The sequence below is a fragment of the Oculina patagonica genome, chromosome 1 (assembly GCF_052425735.1).
Source record: "Oculina patagonica isolate OP01 chromosome 1, crgOcupat, whole genome shotgun sequence".
Taxonomy (NCBI): domain Eukaryota; kingdom Metazoa; phylum Cnidaria; class Anthozoa; order Scleractinia; family Oculinidae; genus Oculina; species Oculina patagonica.
This window is the reverse complement of record NC_135758.1, coordinates 36,596,399-36,620,429: the sequence shown is the minus strand read 5'-3', so window position 1 is coordinate 36,620,429 and position 24,031 is coordinate 36,596,399. Positions and strand designations below refer to the sequence as shown.

At 39.0% G+C, this 24,031-nt stretch overlaps 1 protein-coding gene and 1 pseudogene across 1 annotated transcript; both read right to left on the bottom strand.

Moving 5' to 3' along the window:
- Positions 1-3,690: 3,690 nt before the first annotated feature.
- LOC144667342 (uncharacterized) lies at positions 3,691-6,772 on the bottom strand (annotated as a pseudogene).
- A 1,074-nt stretch (positions 6,773-7,846) lies between these two features.
- LOC144628426 (transmembrane protein 115-like) lies at positions 7,847-22,248 on the bottom strand. The gene is made up of 9 exons (XM_078486519.1): positions 22,193-22,248; positions 21,987-22,114; positions 18,791-18,860; positions 15,399-15,473; positions 14,391-14,482; positions 13,829-13,940; positions 13,128-13,327; positions 11,721-11,873; positions 7,847-10,138 (listed from the first exon to the last, which is right to left on the bottom strand). Exons 1-9 carry the CDS (start codon positions 22,220-22,222, stop codon positions 9,940-9,942), a joined length of 1,059 nt encoding a protein of 352 aa, XP_078342645.1. The 5' UTR covers positions 22,223-22,248; the 3' UTR covers positions 7,847-9,939.
- Positions 22,249-24,031: the final 1,783 nt, after the last annotated feature.

The window sequence follows — 24,031 nt, the reverse complement described above, 5'->3', positions numbered from 1 at the left end:
TTCAATTTCAAGCTAAATTGACATTTTACCTCATTTTTCGGCTTTAGCTTGCATGTGTATAGTAACTTTTGTTCGTGTCTATTACTTCGCAGTTTTTCGTACTTCGCACCTACTTCCTTTCATTGTCTTTAAGCTTTAATTGTCAAATGCTACACATGCAAGATGGCTAAAATTACTAGTTTAAGACAATAGTTACTTTTATTCTTTGAAACACTTGAAAGCTTTGTCAAAAAGGCCGGAGTGTTACAATAGCCCGAGGATGTTAGCTCAAGTTTGTTTAACAGCAACCATGCATAGGTTGTACTAAGGTACTCAAAATAATTTGGATCAAAAAGTTTCTCCGAACTTCCATGTTAGATTTCGGTCTGCGGTTTCGCTTCCAATATGGTAGTCATAGGAATTGTTTTTAGTTTAATTATTTCCAAACTTGAGCAGAACGTAGTCATGTTACGTGTTAGTTTTATTGTAAACAGGCTCATGTGTTGTCCAAATTGGGGATTAATTGGATTGTTGCTTGAATGGGATTTTACACCAGCACTATTTTTGAAAAAAAATAACAATGCTAAGATTTTTCATTAATTCTATACGCTATTCAAGATTTGCTCGAGTTTTCTGACTACCTCGAGTAGCTTAGCACCAAGTATCAGTAAAGCTGAGGCGATTAAAAATACACATTAATTTCTGGTAGTAATCATGACTTTGAAACGTATTTCCGTTTACTACGTAGCACGGGAGATAATTATTTTTACAAGCAATAAAATAAGCACAGCCGGGCCAGCCCAATGTTTTTGTCCTTCCTAAGTTTATCAAAAGAATAATATATAGTACTAAGTTTTCTGAATTTGTATAATTTCAGCCCGTCCTGCAAATCCCCTTCAAGCGCTCATTAGTATATAAGGCGATGGCACCCACAGTTTAAATTCCTGCTGCGAAAGATTGTTTTAAATTCGCCCTGTTTGTTCTTATTTTGGAATAATTTTATACGTAATGCAACTTCTTTTAGAGACAAAGGCATCAGTTGGAACTTTGCTGCAATTACTGTACAAGCAGTACAAGTTCATTTAAATACCGTAATAAAATGGTTGAGCTGCATGGAGAGGCGCTCTCTCTTTCTTCGTAAACCTCTGAATGACGGAGCCTTGAAGAGAAATCGAGTGTTCGTCAATGTCCTTTGTTCCACCAAGAATCTAGAGGATGAAGGCAGTAAACTTCTTAAATTGTTTGCGCGTAAGTTTTTCCAAATCATTGTCACTCACAATCGCTAGCAATTCCTTGATCGGTGCATAGGGCTCCAAAAACCGAATCCGAACAATGATCTTTTCACCGAACGGACCGCATAATATTAAGTGTCAGAAATGACTAAGAGAAAGATTTGTGTGCGCGTAGAACAAGTAATTTATGGCCCCATTTATCTGCATTTAACTAGGTCTATTTATAGTAAATGATAAAGATGGTAAAGTCTCTCGTAGCTCAATTGGTTAGAGCGCCCAACCGGTATCTGGGAGGCCATGGGTTCGATTCCCGTCGGGGACTCAGAATTTTTCTTTGTCCCATGCTCGAGTCATGTTGAACACTTCATCTTCATTAGGTCTATTTATGTTTCTTAAATACATTTCACCAAGTATACGTTAAGCAAAGCCTGTGATTTTTCAGCTGTATAAATATTACACCCTCCAGTAGTCCTTGTTCACCGTTTGCTGTTGCCCTTTCTAAGAAGCTGCTAAGACGCTAACAGCTGCCTCGAGCTAATTGCAGTTCACAATTTGAACCCAGTTGACTCAACTTGACATAATACTGCGAATTGTGAATTTACTTGCGTTTCAATTTAAAGTTGAAAAGAATTGAAAGGCAAGTCTAACTAAAATCAAATGCTATGGGACTTTTTGGTTATTTTATTTTTCCATTCTCTACTGAGATTTCACTCTTAACTATGATTATTTCGCGTTTAAGTTAGTGAGTTGGCCAATATATCTCTTCCTTTGAAAAACGGATAGAAACGAATGTGTTTCAGTTTTGTTTTAGCAAAACTTCATTCGCTAATTTCTTACGCTAATTGTATCCCCGCGTCATACTTCAAGGAACTACACGTTGCTTGGTATCTTGCTTTATTTTTTTGACTCTTCTTCCTCTTCTTTTAGTTCTCCTTTACTTTTCTCTCACACTCCTTTTCTTTTTTCTTTTTTTTTCACTTTTTTTTAAGCTCAATGTGTATTTTGCAATATTTTCTTTAAGTGGTCGCAACAATAAATGGTTTAAGAACGATAACGCATATGGATGAAAAAAATATCAAAGAGGAGTAATTGTTGGCAGCAAAGGAACATTTACAAGCATAAACGAGTAACTGGCAATATACAGTATTACCGTACTCAAATTTGCAAGTAGCCAATCAGAAGCGCGATCTACTGTCCTGATATCCTACGATATCAAGTTACTGACCTGATATGCCACCATATCACGGTCACTTTGAAGTAAAGTAGTGTTACTGTACGATGAATTGAAAAGAGGTTTACCAATAAAACAGAACTTCGTAATTTAAATTAAGCGGTGTTTAGCGGTCGTAAAAAGAGAAAAACTTTCCCGCCAAAACTAAACTTGACCACGCTCGCCAATTGCGCGATGTTTGCCGATGAGTACTGAGACATTCAGACTGAAAAAATGAGTCGGAATTTCCAAATTTTTCGGTTTATTTTGATTTTGAAAATTTAGAGAATGAAACTCTAAAAAACGAGTGAAAAAAAAGGCAGAAGAAGGACTTGGTAAAAGTGTTGAAGACCTAGTCAGTAACAAATTTGCAGTAAGTCCTTACAAGCATAGCTTCAACAGAGCGATAAAAAACCGGAGTTTTGGCTGAATTTGGGTACGGTAAATACCTAATCTACCTTTTTAGTACGCTTCGGTGCATATCAGGCTGTTAGTCTCGCCATGGGTATTTTGGCTCGACTGCGTCTCCCAAAATACGAACCATGGTCGACCAAACTCGCCTGATATGCCGCCAAGCGTACCAAAAAGGTACGATTAGGTATAAGAATCCCGATTTCTCGAACCTCCTGGAGAAACGAAAATTGCTTCGAGAAATCGGAGAGTAAAATTACAGAGAAGTACTATCCAACGGAAACCAAAATAGAAATCGGGATTCTATTGTGTCTATTGTAGTTCCTGGCTTGTTTGGCTTATTGAGTTGACTAAATACACGGACGAGCAGCCTTTTAAGACAAACGGAAGCAAATATCGCAGTTAGGTAAAGTGAAGATTTCCAACTGTGTATGACATTATTACCGTCAGTATGCATCAAAGCATTTAGGACGCCTACAAATCGAAATAAATAAACTTTTCTCTGAAGCAGCTTTTGTTTCACATTTTTTTGTCCCATTTTGCTTTACTACTTCTCCGATGCTGTATCAGTAAATCTAGCAGGTGGGCACGTAGTGTTATACATATCATTTATTAAGTTTTAAGTGAAATTGTTAAAGAGACTGAATCCTTTCGTCGGTTAAACGACGAAAGGATTTTTAACTATCAAAGTTTCAATTAAATGTTAATAATAATAATAATAATAATAATTAAAAATAAAAACTTTATTAACCAATTTCTAAAAGAATTACAATGATTTGACTATTCGAATAAGAACTTTATATATAAACATATTATTTACATAATAATAAAAACAGTGTCTCTAAAAATGTAGAAAAATAGTAAAAGCGACTTCGAGAGCAATAATAAAAGAAGAACTATATATTAAAAAAAATATATATATTCGATCTAAATTGCAGTACGAGAATTCTCTACTTGAAAGTCCATATCATAAATGTCAATGTTCCTGTTTCTCTTTACAGTTCTTGATCCCCTTAGGCAGATTAAGGCGGATCGGAGGATCGCAAATGAGACTTTTGATCTGATCCAAGACACCGTTGTTGCGTAATCCTCCCCTTTCTTTGCGGCGATTAATTCTGCAAGCCTACTGTGATACCTCTTGCACTCCTCGCCCATTCCTCCGGTGGATGTAAACACCAATGGAGTGAAAGTTCCCTGTTCTACTTGAAGAACCCTGTCTGCGTAAGCCCTCTTCTTCTCATTCTCATGGTTACGGTATATCTGCTTGGGGGTTTGGTCCTTGTAGGAATCCGCGTTGGGGTGACACACCCTCACATCAAAGAACGCGGATCTCTGCTTCTCCCAAAACCCCCCCGGCATGTATATCTAGGCGAGCATCTGGCGTTGTGTTAGCGCCGCTTGGTAGCCTCTCTCCAGTCAGTTCTTGAAGGACGGGCTCTATTTCGACATCATTACAGACCATCTTAAGCAAGTCAGCCTCGAGGTCACGGAGTTCATTATGGCGCTGAATTATGAATCCGCCTCTCCTACAAATCATTGCATGATCGATTGTAAAGGCGTCACCGCACACGCACACTGTCGGCTTGTCCTCAATTTCCCAGTCGTACCTGAGCTTTACAGCATCTCGGAACTCGCCTTTATTCAGGTTGTAGCCCATGTCCTTTAATGGGAGGACCGTGAGCCAGTTAGAAGCACCTTTCTCGGTTGCGAGATCAATGGCTCGTTGTGTCTTCTGAGGTAGAGACTCCCTGACATTGCCAAGCCTAGTCTGAAGCGCTTCGTTGGTTTCTCTTCGCACGCACTGCTGTAGTGTCTTGACAGCAGTATCAGCCGGTGTTTCATGATCCTGTGCGATTATTTTCTCGACTAGGGGCGCTGTGATCTTGGTTGACACCTTGAATTGGGACGCTGCATCCTGGCTTGGATTAATAAGTCCAAGCCCCCCTAGCCGCACTGGAAGTGCCACTAGGTCCCTCTCTTCTTTTGTGCAGTGGTGATCAGTGATTGATGGTATTAGTACATCTGCAATAGCACGCTCCAGGGGCTCTAATAGATCTTCTATATCGGGAAGTGTTCTGAGAAAATATGTCCAGCGGTGGCGTAGTCCGAAGGTAAATGCCGCATAGCACGCCTGTGGGTTTGATGTGGCATACTCGGCTAGCTTTACCACCTGGCTCACCCACTCCTCAACCTTTCCATCGACATACTCTTCGAGATAAGCTCGAGAGCCCAGAGCGGCGCCTAGATGTTTTTGTCCCTGCGTAGAGATGTTTATCGCAGTCCCCTCGAAGATAGCTTTAGCATGGTCCTTCTTGTCGGGTTTCGTAATAAGCCAGCACTTTTTGGCGTTAGGGTAGTACCCCAAATCAGGTCCTGCCTCAGTCAGCACATCCCACCATCGCTTGATATCTTCCAATGAACCTGCACCACTCGCGTCATCGGCAAACCAGCACTGCTTCAAATCGTTCGAAATCCCCAAACGAGTAATCAGAGGTTGTAGACTGATGGCGTAAATTCCCATCGCTAGAGGATCTCCTTGCGTTGTACCCTCTGCAGACTTGATCTCCTTCCCTCCGATTATGAATAATCTTGCTGGTTCTCGATACGTATTGATAGCGTACGTTGCAATAGGTGGGCAGAGTACTCTAATATTGTGGAGGGCAGCAGCTCTGTTTAGTGCATTGAATGCATTTGAGGCGTCAATCAGGAGTACAGCATCCGTCTCATCAGCTTCGAATATAGAGTGTATGGCGTGGACTGCGGCTTCGCTTCCACTCTTGAGGCCTGCGCATACTTGTAGCGAACCACTAGCCTCGATCACATCTTGTTTGGTCACCTTCATGACACATTTCCCAATCACTCTCCTGATGACTTCACCAACACCGATGGGGCGGACCGCGCCTTCGCCTTTGTCTAGAGGGATGAGCCTGTTGGCTAGAAATGGCTCAATGGTTCGAGGGTCGACAAAGTCTGTGTTGAGCCTCCTTGCCGTTTTTGCTAAGGCATCGCATAGGTTTGCACTCGATTTCTTGAATGATTTGCAAGCAAGAATTCGCTTGAAACCGTTTGCATCGACGCCTGAGGGACCACCAGAGCCTTTTGTTCGTAACGCCGCCTCGCGTATCATATCGCCATCGATTTGCTGGTAGAGCGAGTCATGCACTTCTTCAACTGGTCCGAAGAGTAACGAGCCGAGCTTTGCTTCTTGTGCCTCAGGGTGTTTATCTTTTAGTTGGCCCATGACGTCATCGGTCAGCGGTAACACGCCGCCGCACTCATTCTCGCTGAGGTATCTCAACGCTGAATTAATCTGTCCCTCCATGACTAGCTTGGCGAATATCTTAGCTTTATTTGGTGGTTCTGTCCTCTTGGTCTTAACAAGGCGTTTTTGGATAGACCTCCCCTCTCGAAGCAGACTATCAATTTCACCTTCTTTCCAAAGCGCTAAGCGCTTAGCCAGACACTCTTGATGAATTTTTGCTTTTGACTTCATGCTTGGCTTTTGTAGCGTCGTTGCTAGGAGAACAATGGCAGCTTTGAGCGCTATGTGTTGCATTTGCGTTGCATTGTTCCAGTCGGTTATATGCGTCGTAAGCTGATCGATAAACTCTCGCCCGACTTTCCCATAAGGGACAAGGAAGGTGTTTTTACGCCATTGTGTAATCTCATCATAGGCTTTTGTTATGACTGATGAATAGACTGTTATTGTACTCCCATCCGCTCTTCGCCCCCAATTAATAATTAATGGAGTGTCAACAACATTGTAGTCAGGCAACCGTCCTGGTAAGTGCACGCATGCACGGGCTTCGCTCAAGTCATTAGTCATCTCATTAACCGAGGCGTTTACTGGTTCTTGTTGTTCTTGGATATTTTGCGTGGAACCATCACTCTCTGTAGCTGTAGGTCTCTCTGGGGATCGCGCCACTGCCATATGCAAATCCATCAAACTTTCCGAATCCACGCAATTAGCATTTAGAGCTGTATTACATGTATTCTGTTTTCTAGGATTGGATTTTTTCTGAGAAGTTTGGTTTAAAGTCCTCTGATGCTCACTTCCGCTCGAATCTTGTACGCGATTGCATCTCGAATCCTTTTCCTGGTTCTTTCTTGCGGGAGCGCTTGAGCCAACCGTGTGATCAATTTTCTCGAGTCTAGAAGCTTGATCTCTGAGGTTCTGGCTCTTAATTTCAAGATGCGCATAGCCTTTCTCATCCCATAACTCCTTCATCACTACAATATATCCCTTTCTCCTGCCGTTCTCGTTGCATGGTGGTGTGTCTGATGTCACAAGATCCTTAGCTCTCGCCTTGCATTCGAGTAGGTCATTATTCATCTTTTCGGTCCATTTCAGCTTGCCTCGCGATGTAGTCGACATTTCGTTTGTTGCGTAGAATTCCAGTATTTAGAGCATAATAATAATAATAATAATAATGATAATAATAATAATAATAATTTTTTCAATGTTAATGAAATTTGACCTTTTTGGAAAAGAAATTTTCTTTGACCTTATTTTATTCTTACTCTTTTCCTTCTTTCACGGCAAATCAAAAGGTTGAGGACTGAACTTTAGACAGCTGAGAACATATTCCTATTATTTGGTACGGTCAATAAATTCGAGAATATCAAAACGGGATCTAGCATCGTCCGTTCGTCACAAACAAGAGAAAAAGAAACACGTGAAACGATTCCTGTTTTTGGGCCGCTAGTCTGGACGCGGTGTTAGTCCATCAAGATCATCAACAACAACTCGCTACATCTGGGTTGAGGGAAGGGGTTAGGGAAGGAGATGGCCTGTTCCAGGCTCTCGGTAGTTGCGGGAGAGCGAAAAACGCGGGCGAGCGAGGAAAAAAAAGAGGGGAGACGAAGGCGAGAGTCTCCCCTCGTTTTTTTTTACTTGCTCGCCGCGTTTTTCGCTCTCCCCCAACTGCCGAGAGAGGCTAGAAAGGAGAGAGGGAGAGAGAGAGGGATGGAGAGAGAGGAAGGGGGAAGGGGAGTCTACACACTTTACATGACCTAATATTTACTTCTCGATTTTATTTTTTCAATTTTAACAAACCACTATCCGTGGTCTCTTAGTGTATTGCTACACCATGGACGCATTTAAAGTAACACCTTAGTTATTTTCAAAATGTCTTCAAATAATATGAACCAAGGCCAACAACACTAATTTTCTATATAAACACATTACTACTGTCCCGATGGACGCTTTGACATGCACTGAATGGTACAAAGGGGTTGGACGGTTAATATACTCTTTGTTTTACTTTTAATTAATTTTCCTATGACGGTGCAGTTTGGTTCATTTAAATATTATTTTCTGCGCTGCTTTCTGCAACGCCGGCTTCTCTAGACAATTAAAATAACGGCTTGTTAGGAAGACTGAAATACATACAGCTTGATAAATCTTGGCTAAGCGTCTATCTCACATGTTAACCAGTCCCCCACTTCCTATTATATTAAGCACGCCTAATGGCGACCACCGCCATACAGAGTAATTTTGGACAGGAAATACTCGCAAATCGTGAAATTGAGGTGTCCCAAAATATCCCAATTTATCGCAACTTTAATTTGAGCCAAACATTCTACAGTAAACATGGCTTACATATTCACAACGCCAAAATACCGTGAATAACCTACGGGAGAGAAAGAGTTCGATTCTCCATTGTCTTGACATGCAATTAAATTCTCACAACTTCTGTTACAAGAATTGAATGGAGACCACAAAGGAGAATTCGTAAATTAATGTCAAGGTTGTGACTATTTAAGAATGAAAGCTTTCATTGTACATTATATACATTTGACGTTCTTTTACGAAATTAACACCATTTTCTTCTTTGAGAACTGTTTTCTTTTACTTAATAAGCTTGCTCACCCATTTTATGAGCCTAACATTAAAAATATGTTACCCAATGCTTAACAAGACGATGTCGTATTCTCAGAGTTGCTTTGGGGAACTATCCCGTACCTCCAAATGGGGGAGAGAAGAATCTTTTTTCAACGCAAGCCAAAGCTAGTTCCAGCTAAACCGGGCGAATTCGAGCATCGCCTGTTTAAAAGCTTTAATTTAAAATTGCTTAAAACCCTAGCGCGAAAAGCTTCACGATTGGTCATGGTTATGATCGGCAGGTTTTCAAATGGCTTTGGAAAAATTTTTTACTTTTTTTGTTTTGTTTACATGTAAATAATTTTTGCACTAAGAACTGGTCCAGACATCTCGTGCAATGCACCTTGCTGTAGCCTATCAGTGGTCAAAGTTCAAAACAAAAACCAGTCACGAACAGGATTAGTTACACATAACACTGGTTAGATGTTTTCCTGCCCATGACAGCGGCGACATTTTTTGCAGCGCTTGATAGCGGTGAAATATTTTCCCGCGATTGACAGCGGTGACCTGTTTTCCCGCGCTTGCCACCCGTGGCCTGTTTTGCCGCGCGTGAGACTGCTTAGATTCTTTCCCGCGCTTGGCACCCGTGGTGTGTTTCCTGCGTTTGGCAACACTGACAAGTTTTCCCGCGTTTGACAGCGACGACATGTTTTCCGCGCTTGCCACCATTGGCATGTTTTGCCGCGCTGATACTGGTTTATAGATTTTATCCCGCGCTTGACACCGGTGACATGTTTTACTGCGTTGATACTGATCACACTTGCTACCTGTGAGAAGTCTTAGCCTTCAGTTCTGAATGATTTATATCGTTATTTGTGGCTGGCAAACGCACAATAAAAAGATTATAAGGATACTTCGATCTAAGATTATAACTGTCCTTTGCAAACCGCTTTAAAAATATAATTAAACCTGACGTAACATTATATTCTACAGTGATATCCCACCTTACCAGCACCTCACCACCTTGCCTACTCTTCTGGTCCGAACAGTTAACAGAGTTGCACTGCATGTTCTTATTGCAATGTTAGTATATAACTGAGCTGGATAAAAGTCAAAATAAAGACTTGTCCAATGGCACAGTTATAAAAAAATAACTGACATAGCCTAACCCCATATACTAAAAGTAAACGCTGCACGTTAAAATCTTCACTGATCAAGCAGTTTTTAGAGTTAATTAATTTGCTTATTTTTCGAACAGTGCAAAGCTGTACACATTCCCTCTGTTACGTAGGCACACTGGAGCTGTTTGGCACTCCCTCCGTTCTTTTTGTTGTACCCTGATCAACAACTATTTCTGGCATTTCATCCACAGCGCTTGGACTTTGGGGACTGTCTTTTCCCTCCGGTCCATCCAGAGTTGGCCAGCTGGTGGTCTGCTCCAATTTTTGAAGCCTCTCATTTAGGGCCTTCAATGCCTTTTGTCTAACCAAGGAAACAGAAACAGAACGAGAATGTGAAGTCTGTGTCATATTGTGTGGTTCCAGAAAATGTCCATACTCCCCCCACTCCTGGGGAAGGGAGGGGACTTGGAGACAAAAATTTTAAGGAAATGTATGAAGCTTAAAATCCCTTTCATGGGGAAGGTATGGATAATTTATAAACTACTGTGCACATTATCATCTGCCATCCCCACCTCCTTTCTTTTTTTAAAATAAAAACATGTCATCACAAGAATTTGAAATATAGCACTTCTTTATAATGGTTTAAGGTCGCGCAGGACCCTTGCAATCATTAGTATGTATTTATTTAAAGAGTATGCACGAACTGCCGGACGACTGAAGCCGACAACAAACGAAATATTCACGAGAATGTTTGTTTTTAAACTCTTTTGTACAAGTAATTACTAGTAATTGTTCTCAGCTTTGTGCCACGTGCACTGGAACATAGGGAATTATCATAATTAGATTCACAGTTTTGAATATATCACACGTTGTTGTAAACATTAATTGACTCGGGAGGTCTTCGGAAGCCTCAAAACCTGCAAATTTGTGTCCAAGTTTTCTCCGTCGATATACAATTTCAAGAGTTGATTCACGAGGAACATAAACTTGGTGTACTCTATTGTGCTATGACTAGAGCGAATTTTTAAGTTTCCTTCTCAAAATGAAGATAGCACGTTTCAAAGTTTAGATTTCACATTTTTGCTCTCTTAGAAGCGATTAACTTGTAGCAGTTTTTGAAATCGAAAATTCCGTTCTAGTGGTAGCACAAAAGAGGTTATGATTTATCACTAAGCTATACAATCATTTAATTTGGTGCCCTGTTCTAGCTGAAAACTTGGACACAAAATCGCATTATCTGCAGTTAAACTTTTAAGGGCTTGTAACATCACAGACAACGGTCATCTCTCAGTAAAAGGACAATCATGATGTAATTCCATCATCCCCGAATATCCTTGTTTAATTTTAGAGGAATCGATGTTCAAAATGTAGTGAATTAAAGCTATACAAGATAGCACTCCGTCAAGAAATTTGGCTAATGAATTTATTAATGAGCAAGGGTCCCGCGCGACCTTAATTTTGTAGAACAGCACAGAGAACTAACCACAATGAGGGAGGGAATGGATTACAGAAGGTTTTTTTTGGAGGGGAGGGGGGGGGGGTGCTGTTGAAACATGTACCTCCTACATTGCACACCTTTCAGGTGTAGAGGGGAGAGGTGAGTGAACATTTAAACCTCTATCAGACATAACATTGTTATAAACAGGTACTCTATAACACAAAATCTCATGAAACCAAATGGCACATCAGCAAAATACGATAACATTTCTAACATTCTTAGCAAAACATTCCAAGTCTATCAGTCACAGAAATGACAAATGCTGTTAGTAAGTTGCTTATCAGGTGGTTAATTGCCCACTTTGGGGGGGGGGGGGGGGAATGGCCACATCACACCCTTTTTGTACTGTGATTTGTTGTTTGTAGGTTAAAAGGCAGCACAGCAACTGTGAGATTGAAGATGTGAACTGAGAACTGACTTACTCACTCGGAGTACTACACTCTACCTTCTTCTCTCGGCATCTGCAGGATCCATTCCTGGTAAGCTGATTGTTATTGCTGATGGTGCTCCCACATCATATGTTCTGACAGGTTTGTGGCAGATTTTCAGACGAATCAGAGTATTGAATACAATTGTTGACACTGTGCTTACTGGAGCCCTGGTTAAAAATAGCAACAGACGTGTTAATTCAAGCTGGTTCAAGCTAGTTCAATAAGCTTTGTGTAGTTAGTGCAATCATACACTATAAATGGGCAAGAAACTTGGTTATTTGCAGGTAAAAAGGTATCCTCTTAGAGGGTGGGAAAGACAACAATATTTCCCAAAACTATATCAGAAACCTTTACAGCAACTTGTAAATGAAATAAAAATAACCACGTTCAAAGAAAAGGAAAGCCTGTCAACAAGTGTCAGCCGGCTGAAGAAAAAAGTTACCACCAAGAAAAAAAAGGCCAGAATTGGCACTTAGTACACTGATGATTTAGAGCTTTATCAAAAATTTCTGCATCTCTCATACAATACCAGTGTATTTTCCAATACCAGTGTATTTTCCATGTACCTTATCAAAAATTTCTGCATCTCTCATACAATACCAGTGTATTTTCCATGTACCTTAAGTAATTATTACTTAAGGTACATGGAAAATACACTGGTATTGTATGAGAGATGCAGAAATTTTTGATAAAGCTCTATGCCTAAGTAATAATTACTTAAGGTACATGGAAAATACACTGGTATTGTATGAGAGATGCAGAAATTTTTGATAAAGCTCTAAACCATCAGTGTACTAAGTGCCAATCCTGGCCTTTTTTACCATGAGCGTGACTTCTCCTCGCTTCATGGCGCGAATAATGTCATCTCTGATCCCTAATAGAACAGTAGTCGTTGAGTGTCCTTTGTAAAGACACCAAAAACATTATTTTTAAGAGAGTTTTAGAACATTTGAATTTTTAACTTTTTAGCATGTCTTAAGTATTTTTTTTTGTTTTGTTTTGTTTTATATACTATAATTCACATAATTAGTTCTTATATCGTTTTAATACAATTTTATCTCGTTTTCATGTAAATATAAATTCTTAGATATTTTTTAAACTTTTACATCTGTAAATTTAGTTAGGATCGGGCAGGCGAAGAGCCACTCTGTGGATATACTGCCCGAAGTGCCATTATTATTATTATTATTATTATTATTATTATTTTTTATATAGACCTTTCCGAATTATGCTTTGTTGCCTGCGAACAATGGTTTCAAGTCGAGGCTGGGGTGTACAAACTATATTATTATAGTTTCATACATTTACTGCATTTTTGTCCACCCGAGCCTCAACTTGAAACCATTGTTGGTATTCACTGGAGTGAATGTGGGAAAGGTCTGTTGTAATATTATATACTTGAGATAATCAAAACCACTTACTGCAAAGCTTCTGGAAAGAAACTAGCATAGGAGAAACTTTCACTCAAGTCTCCCTTGACTCCTTTACCACGTGGCTGGTAAAACCTTAAGTACACCCAGCCAATCAGTGTCCCTGATAGAACCATGACCAGTAGGATGATGGGAAGAATGCCAACGATGCAAAGAATACTGTATACAAGAACAACTATAGATGGTACATGCTGAAATAGGAAAAAACATTTTTATCTGAGTAAGCAGAGATAACACTTTCTTGAGAAAAATCTGAGATGTTGGACTTGAGTTGTAGAAATTCCATGACATAGCTCTGCAAAGATACACATAGTGTCGCGGATTGGGTTTTGCTTGGTTTTGAATTTTTGCATTCGCATAACACCAATCAGGGACACTGCACATATCTTTGCATCAGTATGGAATTTTGGGGGTCAGGCAGCAGCTCTCACATGGTCTCACATAAATGGCTCGCTGCCCTTTGAGAGAACAATAGAACAAACCACAGGAACAATGGCACTTGCTCCAAAAACAATATCAACTGCAACACTAGAGGACCAGTAGAATTAAAAACTTATGAGAGCTGCTACACTATGTACTGAATTCTCTGGTCATGTTTTAAGTGTTTCTCAAACAGGAGAAGATTGAGCATGCAAAGAGACATGTCTGTTTATCATTTCTCTATGAGGCATGATGATGAAGTGGAAACCAACCTTTACACGAAGACCAATCGAGGACAAGCTTACTTCCTGCTCAGGTCTGATCTGTTTGAATGCAACCACCATTCCCGATAAAATTCCAGTCATTCCACTGAACTCCAGAAACCTATGAGTCAGATAAAAAATAGCAAATGAGAAAGTAACTAACAACACTTTAGTTACAGCTATTGATGGCTGCCATGTGAGGATAAAAAACAGTGAATACAAGTAACATTTGAAAGCTTTGAAAGACTTTAGAGGAATCTTGGCAAGCTGCACATATCACAGGATATGTGTTAATATGAAGGGATGACGGATAACACTGGCATTCTGACCATAAATTATATAGGCATCACAGCAATTTATTGAATAATGATTCTAGATATTACACTACGCTATCACAGGTTAAACAAGACCTTTTTCAGACTACCAAAAAAAGAGACACTGGAAGCCATCTGTAGGCCTTTCAGTACTAGCTTTGGATAGTGTATGACTGTTAGTACTGAATTTGTACTGCATCTTGCACTGAAACCTGTGGACTGTCAACTATGTATTACAAATTTAGATGTAGACTTACCACATATGTGTGTCAAATGTTGCAACATAAGCTATTACGCAAACAGCTGATGTTACCAGTGATGTTCCTACATCTAATATTAATACAAATTTCTACAAAAAAGAGAAAGAAAACATAAGTTTATAGACAGCCCAAGAAACATAGAAAACTATTCATAGTTGTTACAAAATTCATGGGGTACATAACAATCCACAAACAGTCACAGTCATATCTTGGTTTCTCAAACCTTCAAGGGAAATGAATATTGGTTCCAGTAATCAGGGAGTTTGAGAAATTAGGGCTTAACATGGATGTAGATTAAAGCCGCTAGATTTTACCGCTTATGAAAGTGAAAATGGGGATGTTGCATAGGTTTGAAAACCCTTTTCTTGACCAGCACCCACCCATAGCAAAGAAATTTCCACCAGTTTCATCTTAGCTACCTTATTACATGAAATTTTCGCAACACTTTAATTTCGCGAATTTCGCGATTCTAAAAAAATCGCGAAATTAAAGTGACGCGAACAATAAGTGTCGCGAACATAACATGACGCGAATATTAAGTGACTCGCATATGTCAGTTATCAATGTAAATGGATGTTGTCGTCAATTGACTCACTTGTAGACATTGTGAGAACTGCTCTGTTGTAGGTATTGCCGAGATAAAGTCCCCCCTGCGTTTTAGTTAATTTTGACGTTATTGTTCCTTCGATGAAGTCGTTTTATATAATTCAAAGGTATGTCAAAATATATTGCCAAGAAAACGTAAATTGTGTCTCACACAAAAACGCGAAATTAAAGTGATTCAAAATACAAAATTTTCGCAAAATTGCGAAATTTAAATGTCGCGAAATATGTGTACCTCAAAGTCGCGAAATTAACGTGTCGCGAAAATTTCATGTAATAAGGTACATCCTTGGGGTAAAATTACAGTGTTAAACACAGGGAAGGGAGACAACTTTTGGGTTGAGTTATTAGGAGGTTTGAGAAATCGAGCGTTAAAAAAAATCAGGATTCCACTGCTTTTACCAAAAATTCAAGTGCTCCCCAGAGAGGCTCTAGCAACTGACCACATAGCACAAGAACTCCAATGTCTATTAACATCTGAAAATCAAACACACTCATCATCTGATTGTTCCCTTACTTATAACAAAGATTTAAGTCCAGAAGTCATGTATTGAATTTAAGCATGTTTTTTCCAAAATAGTTCTAAAGGTTGTAAAATAGAAGAGGTTGCACAAAGCTAGCCTGTGAATACAGCCGCTCTCACGTGAATGAGAGGCCGCTGTATTCGCAGGCTAGCACAAAGCATTTTCAAAACGATGTACACCAACCATTGTGCAGGGCTCGACTTTCAGAAAAAAACCTTGGGGCCAGCTGGCCCCTAAGTCTTCAGCTTTGGTCGCCAGCACACATTTTCTAGTCGCCAAAAATGTTTCAACAATAAAAGCAGTATTATTTCAAGGGCAGATAAAATACACTATCTTCATCTTGAGAAATATAAATTTGCCGTCTCCCGCTAGATTTCTTTTTTTAAAAAAAAATGAATGAGAGAATGTATAGTGTATATAAGAAAAACCGTTTATCGTGCAAGCTTTGAGTCATTTTTTTTCTTTAAACAACAAATATTTTTCAGAAAAAACGGAAGAAATTACGTGCGCCACAGGGTTTTCGTGCTCATTGATGTGTAACGACTACGCGCCAGAGTTACGTGTGTTGAGACTTACTCAATTTGCATGCCGTGGGAATTGGAGGTTTTTCCCTGATTTGTTTGATTATTGTTACAGGCTACAAATTTTTGTTATCGATAAAGCAGTTTCATTGAGCTAGAAATCAACTCCGAGCAGTCCGATAGCTTTTCATGATCTTTCATGAGCCGGGCCGAGCCGAATATCGGCAATGAATGAACAGGCAGCGATGCGTAAAAACCACGGGAATGCCTCAAAACTGAAGCGGGTTGTTTTCATTCGAAATTGAAGTGCGTTGCACGAAAGACAAACATAACTTTAGTCTTTAAGTCCATTGACCTTTAATCAGTGCTCGACACTAACGCTAGTACACTAGCCCAGGACTAGTAAAATTTCATGCTTGGCTAGTAAAAGTACTTTCCTACTAGCCCATAGACTAGTAAGATTCGTGGAAAAATAAATCAACTACAACTCTATAACTTGGGAAGTTTTTCTCCCAGAAACCTTCATCAGGATCTAGTTTCCATAGCTTGAGTAATTTAAACCACATCGCATACGGATTTACATGTATATCGTACGATCAACTCGCAAACCTGACGCCATCTTGGAAAAGACCCTCTGTCCTCGCTTCCATGACACCCAAAAGGGACCTGGGAGAGAGCCATAATAAGTCGGCCATCTTGGGGTTTTCGCGCGAGCGACCGCGCGAGCGACCGCGCGAGCATGATTTCAAGCTTTTGTAACACTTTACCTACAAGAAAACCGCCTTCAAGGGCCGATAATTGTGAGCCAGATTTACATTGTTCACCAGAGGACCACACACAGCATGAAGAGAAAAAGAAGTGTGATCCACGGTCAAGAAATTCTTAACCGAGTTGGATGATAGCATCGTTGCTGCGTCTCAGTGAAGGAAAGATGTACTTGTGTGGACTCAAACAAATATAGTGCTAAGAGATTAGCTGATTCAAACTTGGCTGTTTTAATTTTTTTTAAAGGGGGGGGGGGGTGGGGCTAGTGACTTGTCCTTGTGGGCTAGTGATTATTTGTACCTACTAGCCAATTGCCTAGTATCCAAAAAAGTTAGTGTCGAGCACTGTTAATATCCTGAACATGGAAAACTTAAGAATAGCGATGACAAGAATATAATATTTCGTTTGTGTTCGAGCCAGACAAGGCGAAATCCGATATTCAAATGCAAATATGCTAATGCGTGTGTTGTTTACGATTCAACAGCACACTCCATTATTCTTAAATTCCCATATTCTTCGGAACCACTGTTGCCAACCACAATATAAAGCTAAAAACAAAATAAAAGAACATAGTGACTCATTATGAGAAGACACGCGCGGTCAGTGTAATTATCCAAAACGCGACATTCCAAAATGGACTTTAATTTCCAATCTTGTTTAACAACTTACGGAAAGCTTGTAATGTTAAATCCAACGTGAGAATTCTTGAATACACTAAGACCATAGTTCACACTTTCGAACGGTAAATTTGTTTATTTAGCAGAACATTTCATTTTAGAAACTATTTTTTAAAAATGTGGCTTCCGGCTGGCTTCCTGAATGTACTCAACGCGAGGAAAGATGTCGATTTCACTTTGCGTTTCGCCACTGCTTGTAATTTTAATAAGTAAGTAAATAATCAGTTTAAGATAAAGGGCAGTTTCAATGGATTTATACGTAAAATACGTAATGAAATTCTTCGCCGGTTTGAATGAACATTCAATCTGTTCATTAGGGTTCTAAGGAAATAACAAAAACCTAAAAATCTTAGTGGCCAGATTGGCGACCAAGCATTGGAAGTTAGTCGCCACCGGATCGAATCCAGTCGCATTGGCGACCCCACAGGTCGCAACGTCGAGCCCTGCAACAATGCCTCAAGAGGAATCAACTTTTAATTTGGACTAAGCACAGGAATAGAATACATTTCTAACCAATTTTGCTCATCTTTGCTACTGATTATTTTGACTCAATCTGTTTATAAGCTTGACATATTCTAGCTACCTAGCTAGAAAAGCTATATGGCCTAACTACTTCAAGTGCACCTAACCCCCGAAACAATACTTTCAAAATTGATTGTACATGAGTTAGAGAGTTGAATGGTTAAATATTTCTTCATCTCAATGTTGCGTTTTTAAGTTATGAAGGTTTTTTTTTCCAATATGTTAATGAGTATGACGCCTACCCAGTCTTCATTCAATATACAGATTTTGACTGGTTCACACAAGCAGTATTTAAAAAGCATTATCATAATACTCGCAATTTCCACAATTTTTATTGTAAATTTGGTGTCTGGTAATGGCGAGTAAATAATGATATAAGCCAAACAAGTATGCTTAAAAGCCTGGGTAGACGTCATACTCATTACCATATTGGAAAAATAAACCTTCATAACTTAAAAACGCAACATTGAGATGAAGAAATATTTAACCATTCAACTCTCTAACTCATGTAGAATCAATTTTGAAAGTATTGCCACAGGGGTTAGGTGCACTTTCAGTTACCATAAGAGCTGGCAGAATAAAATTATAAAATAATTTACAATAAAATATATAGTTAGACCCTACTAATTTCAACTCAGTTATTTCAAATTTCCAGTTATTTCAAACTAAAACACATTTCCCTTGGATTTGCCCTTCAGCCTTTTACTAGTGGCTATTTTAAACAGGGTTCAACTGTACTTACCCACATAATTGGAGTTAAATTTATAACAATGGTACACACTTACATTCCATATTCTATATTCTATAAATCCTCCTGTAATTAAAGTCCATATTCTAAAATGTGGTGGAATGATGCTGAAGAAATAAAAAGAATAATGAGTTAAAATCGGAAATAAAAGAAGAAAAAGAGGCTGCATGCAAGCACTATACTATTAAAATAGGTACACACTATGAGCTAGTGATGCCAACAGTGACATAATAAACGGCATGAATGAATGAATGATGATGGTTAGACTTGTATAACTCATTAACAAAGCTCAATGCGCTCTACAGTTAGAGTTACGGGACAAGATCAGACATCAGCATATCAGGCGCCTTTAAAGGTCAAATGAACAGAAATTTCAAAATGCCATTTTAACCACTCAAATGCTAAAACTATCCATTATTGAGAAAAATTAAGAAAAATTTTTACTTTTCGAGCCTTAAAGCGCGAATAACAGCAAAAAATACGAAGATTTCCGAAGGCTTCACGAAAACGTTTTTGAATGACTGCGCGCTAAAATGGAAGGAATGGAATGAGTTTTTGACGTCATAATTGGTGTTTTTGAAGACAACCGCAGACCAACTACACAGACCGCACCGACGGCAACGTCAACGAAAACGTCTGGTGGAAAATGAATTTATATTTTACTTGAGAATCTCGCAACTTTCCGAACGTATTCTGCTTATTTATAACTTTAAGAACTAGCTCCCGCTGAATACTCAAAGAGAGCGTTTTACCCCAAGTAGAAAAACCGGATATCAGCCGTCGTGGCTGACATTGTCCAAAATACGCAGAATTTCAATTCGTCATTTCATGTTGTTGTTCGGCAGAGAACGGCTTCTTGTAGTGTACCAAGATTCAAAACGCACGTGCATAGTTAAAGCACGTGCTCATTAACGAAAATGCTAATCAGAAGAACAATAGAGATTCCTGATTTGTTTTCATACCAGCGTGCATTCTACCTATGCCTCACATGATTATGCAAAACGACAGCAAACAAAACTTTAAGCTATTTTTGAGCTTTAGCTATTTTATTTAAAAAAATGCGCGTCTCTGAACAACCATCAATCAATCAACTGAAAAACGGCCGAACTGAACGAAATAACTGCTTGAAAAGTCACTAAACACATTTATTTAAATTCTAACGTGCGGTCTGCGGAATCGGTCTGCGGTCGTCTTCAAAAACACCAATTATGACGTCACAAGTTTTTATTTCCGACAATTTTTCCGAGCACTCTACGATTATGACAGCCTACAAAAAGCATTTTTCAACTTGCAATATCTCTGCGATGTAATGACCGATTGCTTTGAAACGTTGGGATATGTTTATTTGGCTCTTAATAAACACATGGGCAAAAAATATCAAAAATCGAAATTTCTGTTCATTTGACCTTTAATAGGCTAGTTTCGAATTAGGCTCCACTGATCACAAACAAAGGAATTAAGTTGAGGTTCAGGGAAATTAATTTTCTTTTGTTTTATTCCCCTCAACCTCGACTTCACTCCTTTGTTTAGGATCAGTAGAGCATAATTCGAAACTAGTCTATTTGGCAGCTGCTGTCTGTCCATTTATAATGATCTTGTCCCACCACCCAACCCATGGATACCATGCAGTGCATGGAGAGGCGATGACATTCCTCAAGGGGGTCTTAAATAATTTTCAGGAAATTTATCAAAACATTTACATACGCTAGATAAAAGTAGCTGACAACTTCTGTATTGAATGACTGTTCAACAAAATCGAAACAAAGGTTGTTATCTAGTAGCGTAAAATTTGATATAAGCCTGATACCGTAAAAACTCATGTATAATTATAAGCCGCACCTTTTTGCTGAAATTTTTGGCTCAAAATTGTGGGTGCGGCTTTTCTACGAGACCATTGCTTTTGAGGGGTGTAAATTGCCTAGTCTGGGGTCAAAAAGGTATTTTAAGAGTTGATTAATATAATCAACTTGCAGCAAATGCACAGCATTAGCTTTCAATGGCTACGTTTATCACCAACAAACAACTACTTCTTTACCTCAGCGCTTTTTTAAGTTTTTTATTTTTTTCTCAAAATCAAGCTTCAAAATCAAGCTTATGTATGAGTGCGGCTTATACACGAGTCTTTACGGTATATGATATACAATACTCCTCTTAAGTGACTCAAGACTCTTTAGTCACTTGAGAGGAAGATAAACACAGTCTTGTTATCATTATTGTTTAACACAGGCCAACTGTAGAAGATGTAGACCTGTTTACTGAATCTAATAGAACTAGTCAAAAATAAATGTCTCTTTCATTTATATTTTGTATTACTGGTAGTAGTCCTTTCTAACTTTCCAAGAGTATAATTTTGCTTTGTGTTCTTTGCGGCAATTTCTTGTTGTGCTAAACTTGATTTCTGTTCACGTCTCATTTTATATATAATTACTGCTGTAGTTAGTTCCCAGTCCTATTCAGTTGGTTGATCAGGACAGAGCCAGATGAAGGCCCATGACATACTTCTCCAATTAAAAGAAACATTACCAGCTAACAGATACATAATAAATACAAATTTAATTCAAAGAAACAATTTGTGTTTTGGGGACACCTGTTTTTCACACTTTTATAAAGTTTTATGTGACAAATATGTTTGATCGTGTAGATGACACAACAATTATTTGTCAGCAATCAAAGGTTTAGTGCGCCAGTAATGACCTTGAGCAGCAGAGATACGCTAAGAGATACGTGTGCACAGTGCCCAGTAGGAGACTGGGGACCACATATGCTGACGCAATATTTGCCACAGTTTATGTGACAAGTCGTTTACACCAGTAATTCATATTTTTTGTATGTGACAACTTTTAGTGGTCACATAAAAGCTAACAAAACAGCTTGTCAACAAATACATCTGACACACAAGCAAATAAAAATTGTCACATTAATTGTCATACAAAAATTGCTTGTGTAAACTTGGCTTAAGTTTCTTTCAATTTTGTAGAATCAAGATGTTATGACTCGCTATCTCGGCTAATGCACTGTTAAAAAATGCTTTAGTGTTAATATGTGGTCCTACATCATAACTATAGAACATTGCAACATATTTACATTTATATTTTAAAAACTCCAACAAAATGGATAAGAAACATTTACTTTCACAACTAAATGATTTCAAGTATCTGATTTAACATTACCTTTACTGATAATATGAGCTATAAAATAAAAAGTAAATTTTATAAGAAATAAGTTGTACTTACAATCCAGGAGTAACAGCCAGCACAGAATAAACAGAAGGAATAAAACTCAAACAATACAACAGGCATACAGTAGCACAGGAAAACTTTACAACCACGGAAGCATCGCCCAGTGCCTTGTTTACGTGATTCTGGAATAAAAAGACGAGTGAGTAAAAAATTAGAGACAAATTGTGACCAGTTTAAGCGAGATATCTTCTTTATATTACCTTGAGACGATCAAAATCGATGGTGGCCATTTTGTTTGTATGTTTCTGGTGCGCAGCCGCAGAAGCACAGATGACGAGTCACAAAATGACGTGTATTTCTCGGCCCAGTCCTTTTATTAGCGTCTCCATGAAGTTTAACTCGCAAAAATGCCAAAAAATTTAATAATTTCCATAAGGAAATGTAAACATTAAATTCATAATGCAAATTTCGCCGAAACGTATAGATATTTATAATTACTGACCGATTTAAAGCATCGGACGTAATGAGTCCTGGTTCACACTAGCGACATAACTAGACGTGGACATAACGACAAAAAGAAAAGTTCAGTTCTTTCGTTATGTCGTTATGCATATGTCAGAGAGATTCCCTGGTGGCGAGGTGACCGGATACCCTATGTTGTTATGTTATGTTCACTGGTGACATAAAACATCAATGTAAAGCGTTTTTGTGCGTTTGCGTGACCTTGCAAGTGTGAACCAGGCCTAAGAGAAACTGAGACGTAACCAAAAATAGTCACGCGATCTGAGGGTGACCAAAGATAACCTGGCAACTCAAATGAAGTAGTCCGCAGAAAAAAAGTGTTCCGTAAGGGTATCGTTGGCTGGGAAGGATGAATTGCTGGACTTGGTGGTTGTGCTAGGAAAATATTTCTTTTGTGAAAGGGTGAGATCAACATTGAGATGATGATACCCCCTCCCCTTCCCGCTTCCAACTAAAAGTGTAAATATGGCGTGGAATAGTTCAGGTATTTTCAGGACTGCGCGCTTTCCCTTAAAAAATCCGGTAAACGTTGCCTCAACGGCATCCTCGCGACTATGAAAGATTTTGGAAGCAGAATTTTCACAACCCTTGTATGTTTATACATGCCGCCGTGCACATGCAATCTCACATGATGTTTGTTACAGGGGGTGGGGTACGTACACGTTTGATACTGGATGATAAACGTGCTCCACAGTGTTCAGGGTGGTATACCTCTTACGCAGAGTCAAGGCGAAACGACAGAAACCACAAATGATACACTTAGCTGTTAGGGGCGAGACAGTTGCATAATAATTATAACGTGTAGATGCGTGCTTGGAACATGCAACAATTGTATTAGCGAGACAATTTGACAATTTTCTTGTTATAACAAGAAACAAGATTTAATGGCACGTTATTTTGTTGACTTCAAGCCAGAGGTAATCTAAAACTCGTGAAGTCACGCACGGAGAAAAAAAACTTGAAATAATATAAAGCTCATGAATTATTGATAGCACGAATGGGCTAAAGGATTAATTTCTTAAGAAACTCTCGTGAAGCTTCGAATGAATGATAACTTTGTATGAGTGGTTATGCCTTTAGTTTTCAGTAATAACTGAAGGCATATGAGCCGTACAACACTCGCTGTAGGTGGCGACTTTTGAAGGCTAGGAGGGTTTAATTGGTGAAAACGTGTGTCGTGCCACCATGGGGCAATGTGATCAAAAGAATGGTGGGAAAGATTAAAATGTTTAACAAATGATTTAGCGTCTCTGAAACGGAAACGATGTTGCATGATGAGCCACGATGCACGTTGTGCAATGAATCCTGTAAAACTTATCACAAGTAATGAGATTTGGCAGTGTGGCGAGACAGAGGTGCAGTTATTAACACGTTGGTCCCAAAATGTGGGTGTTATGATCTTTTTCCCCTTCGTAATGAAACTATCCAAGAATTTAAAAATCACTGAGCTATTCAATTCACTTTAAAATAATTCTTTCAATTAATTCTTTTAAATGAATGAAGAGCGAAACGTCGTGATTGTCGATTGCATAAAAGTAAACTCTTAAGTGACAACCAATACAGACCCACTTCAAACA